The sequence below is a fragment of the Colobus angolensis genome, unplaced genomic scaffold (genome assembly GCF_000951035.1).
Source record: "Colobus angolensis palliatus isolate OR3802 unplaced genomic scaffold, Cang.pa_1.0 Scaffold271, whole genome shotgun sequence".
NCBI classification, from domain to species: domain Eukaryota; kingdom Metazoa; phylum Chordata; class Mammalia; order Primates; family Cercopithecidae; genus Colobus; species Colobus angolensis.
The window spans coordinates 410,835-416,262 of record NW_012115944.1 but is presented as its reverse complement, the minus strand read 5'-3'; the positions used below and the strand labels follow the sequence as shown (position 1 = coordinate 416,262).

The following is a 5,428-nucleotide window of genomic DNA, read 5'->3' as shown; positions in this document are numbered from 1 at the left end:
TGGAGATTTGGCCATTTTGTTTTCGTCTAAGTAATGCAGTGTGTATCTAATTTGCACGTGGAAAAAAACTTGAAAGTTATACAACAGAAGATTTACAATAACCAGAAAGTTCAAAGACTATAGCTACTTGTAACACTCTTGTCCACTAGGAAAGAATCCACAGTGGCACTGACTTTCTTCCTTCTATGGACATCAAAAAGTACTGAAAATGTTATGAATAGTTAGGAGAAACTCAAGAGACAGCCCAAGAGGCTGAACCAGTCCCACTAGATGGCACCATCACAGGGAAGTCACTCTACTCTCATTTGGAGATGCAGGGGCTGAAATCTTTTTTGATCTTCGAAAAACAAAGCTGTCATCAACACAGTGATATTCTTTTTTTTTTTTTCTTTTTGAGACGGAGTCTTGCTCTGTCGCCCAGGCTGCAGTGCAGTGATGTGATCTCGGCATACTGCAAGCACTGCCTCCTGGGTTCACACCATTCTCCTGCCTCAGCCTCCCGGGTAGCTAGGACTACAGGCATCCGTCACCACGCCCGGCTAATTTTTTGTATTTTTTTGTAGAGATGGGGTTTCACCGTGTTAGCCAGGATGGTCTTGATCTCCTCACCTCGTGATCTGCCTGCCTCGGCCTCCCAAAGTGCTGGGATTACAGGCGTAAGCCACTGTGCTTGGCCCTAACACGGTGTGATATTCTCATTGAGAAATAAGGATCTGAAATGAGAATTCAAAGCCAGGGAGAGGAGTTTTTCCAAAAGCACCCTTTTCTCCCAGTATCATCATCCCCTCCACACCCCCATTTCAAATCAACAGTCTGAGAGGTACAATGTCTTACTGGTAAAAGAAGTAATACAAGGGCTGGGCATGATGGCTCACGCCTATAATCCCAGCACTTTGGGAAGCCGAGGCAGGTGGCTCACCTGAGGTCAGGAGTTCCAGACCAGCCTGGTCAACATGGTGAAACTCCATCTCTACTAAAAATACAAAAAATCAGCTGGGCGTGGTGGCACGTGCCTGTAATCCCAGCTACTTGGGAGGCTGAGGCATGAGAATTGCTTGAACCCAGGAAGCGGAGGTTGCAGTGAGCTGAGATCACACCACTGCACTCCAGCCTGGGCGACAGAGCAGGACTGTCTCAAACAAACAAACAACTAATGGAATAAAAACAACTGGAAATAAAGCTGGGTGCAGTGGCTCATGCCTGTAATCCCAACACTTTGGGAGGCCAAGGCAGGTGGATCATTTGAGGTCAGGAGTTCAAGACCAGCCTGGCCAACATGGTAAAACCCCATCTCTACTAAAAATACAAAAGTTAACAGTGTGGTAGTGGCGCAGGCCTGTAATCCCAGCTATCTGGGAGGCTGAGGCAGGAGAATCACTTAAGACTGGGAGGTGGAGGTTGAGGTGAGCTGAGATCCTGCCACTGCACACCAGCCTGGGCTAGAGAGTGAGACCCTCTCAAAAACAAACAAAAAAACTGGAAATAGGTAAATTCCTTTTTCTGTACAAAGAACTTCTTTCTATGTTGAAGGTAGAATTTTCTATTAAACAGATAGGCTACTGTATTAAAGTTTTCTGATACCTTAGTTACATGATTTTAAGCTGGGGCTAGACAGCAACATGTTGAATGTCATTCATTCTTATCACTTTTGCCCTACTCCATCAAAAGTATACTTGGATACAGCTATCAAGAACCTAAAAACAGAACAACAACCCTAATGACAAAGATCAGTGAGCTTAAACTATGTACAATTTGAATATAAACTTACTGACTTACAGGACCGGGGTAGGGAGAGTGTCGGGGGACCATTTAAACAGACAGATCTGGATATTAGCCTTATGCTCAATCTTCAAGTGAAAAGACAAATCAGAGGTCATTTAGAGATCAATTTAGTATTCAAATACACTGCTCACTTCTACTGGAAGCTACTTCACCTAGATCAGAGAGTTTACATTTGTACATGCAACTTCAATATACAACGTCCAGGAGTACAGCTACTCTAAAGTGCCACAAAAGTAAAACTGTCTAAGTGTCCAAAGAAATTGAGAATATGTAACAAATCCTGTGTTCCCACAGCACTTTGTTACAGCTGTAATACAGATCTCATCACGGTATCATTTCACTCTCCCCATACTGCAGATGTGGAGGTACTATGCTCAAGCATCAGCCCTAACATCTTGCACAATGCCTAGCATACAGCAAGTGCTCAATATTTGTTGAATAAACAAAAACTATCAAGCTGGCTGGGTGCGGTGGCTCATGCCTGTCATCCTAGCACTTTGGAAGGCCAAGGCGGGCAGATCACTTGAGGTCAGGAGTTCAAGACCCAGCCTGGCCAAAATGGAGAAACCCCGTCTCTACTAAAAATTAAAAAAAATTAGCCAGGTATGGTGGTGCATGCCTGTAATCCCAGCTACAGGATGCTGAGGCAGGAGAATCACTCGAACCCAGGAGGCAGAGGTTGCAGTGAGCCGAGATCGTGCCACTGCACTCTAGCCTGGGCAACAGAGCAAGGGTCTCTCTCAAAAAAAAAAAAAAAAAAAACCCTATCAAGCTATCCCAGCTCACCAAAATGTGAGACCCATCAAAGCAGCCCATTTTTCCAACTAAACCTCAACACGCCTTCTCCTTAGAGAAACTATTAACTGAGCACGAGATCAACACCCAGGTTACCATGAGACAGGATTTCTTGAAAAGCACAGAAAGAAATGTTGTATCACATTGGTTAAAGATCAAAAGCTCAGTCAGGCACAGTGGCTCCCGCCTGGGATCCCAGCACTTTGGGAGGCTGAGGTGGGTGGATCACCTGAGGTGAGTTCAAGATCGGCCTGGCCAAGATGGTGAAACTCAGTCTCTACTAAAAATACAAAAATCAGCTGGGCGTAGTGGCGGGCGCCTATAATCCCAGCTATTCAGGAGGCTAGGGCAGGAGAATCCCTTGAACCCAAGAGGCGGAGGCTGCAGTGAGCTGAGATCACGTCATTCCACTCCAGCCTGGGCGACAAGAGCAAAATTATGTCTCAAAAAAAAAAAAACTCAATAGCTCACACATTCACACACCTCAAGCCCAAGGAATGTGATCTTAGACCAATGAAGCTTTTAAATAAAATATTGTAAATATACTTTGCATACTGTATTAAAATCAAACATTTTACACATTGTAAAATCATTCTATGAGAGCAGAGGGGTGGACCAGTGGGTACAAAACCACGCATAGGAAACTATAACATTGCTTAACTTCATAGGTGCCCATTAATGGGGGCCTAATCTAATATTATGCTCCTGCAAGAAGGAAGAATGAGAAAAGCAACAAACCAGTCTGAGGGTGCAACCAGTAAAGAGTCTGCAGACTTCACAGAGGCCAATTTTTCAAAACTCTACCATGTAACTACCTCCAAAGTCCAATGTAACAAAGCTATGCAATGCTTTATAATTTTCTTTCTGAATGACTGACAAGTTTTAACAAAATATGGCATAGAATCTATACACACATCCTGTTAGTTTCCTTGTAACAAGAACCATGAGAAACCTCTCCCATACCAGAAAGGAAGAAGAAACATATATTCCCATATAGAACATTTTCAAACCTACTATGTTAAATGACTACTGGAATGACTAGTAGGACCTAAAAGTTCACTGAAATTAAGACCCAAATCTTCTCCCCTGCAAACTATCAGAAGGGCCTACCCAAGTTGCTCTTAATCATTTAAAAAATGTATTTAAATCAGAATATGAATAGTGTTCATTATCATCATTTTACTCACCTTACTAACACCTACTCCAGTAAACCTGGCCTCCAATAATTCCTGCCGTCGTGGGTCCAGGCTATGCAATTCTTCCATCATTTCTACTGAAAAAGAAAAAGTAGGCTGTGAAACCATAAATACTAAAATGTGAGGAGGCAATTTTTTGTAGAACAAAACTCACAGTAATTATTTCACTGAATGATCAAATGCAGTTAAATCTCAAGTAAATACAGCATACAAGTGGTAGACTACTATGTGCTGCATCAAACAGTAATGCATTTAAAACATCTAAAGCAGCTCAGAAGTCCTCTTCTATGACAGCTACTTATTCTTCCCTAGTTCTGATTTGATTTTAACAGCAAAAATAAACCCCTCAAACCCTTCATAAAATCTCTGCAAAAGTTGAGCACAGGGGAAAAAACAAAACAAGAACTAGCCTGCAAAAAGAAAATTCCTTCTATCAGCCTTCGAATCTAGCTAAGTATCTTCAGATATTTATTTCCCACTGAGGAAATAGTCCTTAAACTAAAAATATAAACCACTGACAATAATTTCAAAAGAATATAGGATGAATCAGAAGCTACAAATAACTGCAAAAACACTATAATACAGCTCCTTTCTCTGAAGAGCTCACAGTAGCTCATGAGAAAAGGAATTAATTATTTTAAATTTAATAGAGAGCCCACGGTAAAACCATCTACCTCCACTGACTCAGGAAATTAATATAGCTCCATAACAATCCCTTTAAAAAATCTTTTTCTGACCACTCCCTGCAGTAGGTTTCTCTTGATTCTGGACATCTGCTTTTAGCCCTTCTTCCAAGCAGGGAGGGGCAGGAGGACACCATTTTTAAACTTCCATAACCAATTAATGCACAGGCTACTTTCAGCAAATATGTCTATCCTTTGCAAGAGACCAACTCCTACACGACCCATTGAAAACCTCCCTTTAAAATTAACAGTGGAAAAGAAACATACATCATTACATAGAACCCCTTCGAACACATTATTAAGTAGTTGGAATGGCTGGTGTGATTTTAAAGTTACTGAAAAAATGAATCGAACATTCTCCTCTGCAATCCAACAACTCCACAATCTCCAGTAACACCCTCCTTACAAGTCCTTCAGTTTCATTTCCCTTCCTGGATTGAGAGCCTGGGGCAAAGGAGAATGAAAAGGTGACAAATTAAAGTTTCACCCACATAAGCAAGTGCAGGTTAGAGAGAGAATTAGGAAATTCTCAGAAAGGTTGAAATGCATCTTTATAAAAAGAAAAAGAAGGAAAAAAAAACTGGGGGAATGAGTTTCCCCCGTGGCCTTCCTCGCGTCTTGCCCTGCCCTAATCGAGGTCGGAATGGCAGAGGTTGCAGTCTCTCCCAAACCCCAAGGTCTCTCGCAACATTTCCTAAACCTATCCATCCCCAGGCCCGGCCCGGAAAATGACGCCCCGGCGGTTATTCCGTTTAATGTCAACTCATGTTAAGGAAATAGCCACTCTGTCTAATTCCAGCGGGGCCTTGGACTGGGATCCTCCCTGCAGCCAACAGCCGGGAAGCAGGGGCGACGGGGCCTGGTCCCGGGGCCCCTTGCCGGCTCCAAACTTTCCCCAACTCCAGGCCCACCTGTCACAGAGGAAGGGAGGGCCGGCTCTCGGGGGCGCCCGGGAGGCTGCCGAGGCCTCCA

The 5,428-nt window shown here is 43.2% G+C and overlaps 1 protein-coding gene across 3 annotated transcripts in view; it reads right to left on the bottom strand.

Annotated features, from left to right (window-relative positions):
• Positions 1-5,428, bottom strand: part of TLK2 (tousled-like kinase 2) — a 148,383-nt gene that overhangs the window by 141,256 nt on the left and 1,699 nt on the right. The window contains exons 1-2 of one of the 3 annotated variants that reach the window (XM_011947912.1): positions 4,184-4,197; positions 3,765-3,850 (exon numbers count right to left, since the gene is read on the bottom strand). In XM_011947912.1, the coding sequence (XP_011803302.1) occupies positions 3,765-3,845 (81 nt within the window). In that variant the 5' untranslated portion in view covers positions 3,846-3,850; positions 4,184-4,197. Of the gene's footprint in view, positions 1-3,764; positions 4,055-4,183; positions 4,198-5,428 lie in introns of those variants that run through there. The other 2 variants (XM_011947910.1, XM_011947911.1) reach the window with 2 other exon arrangements.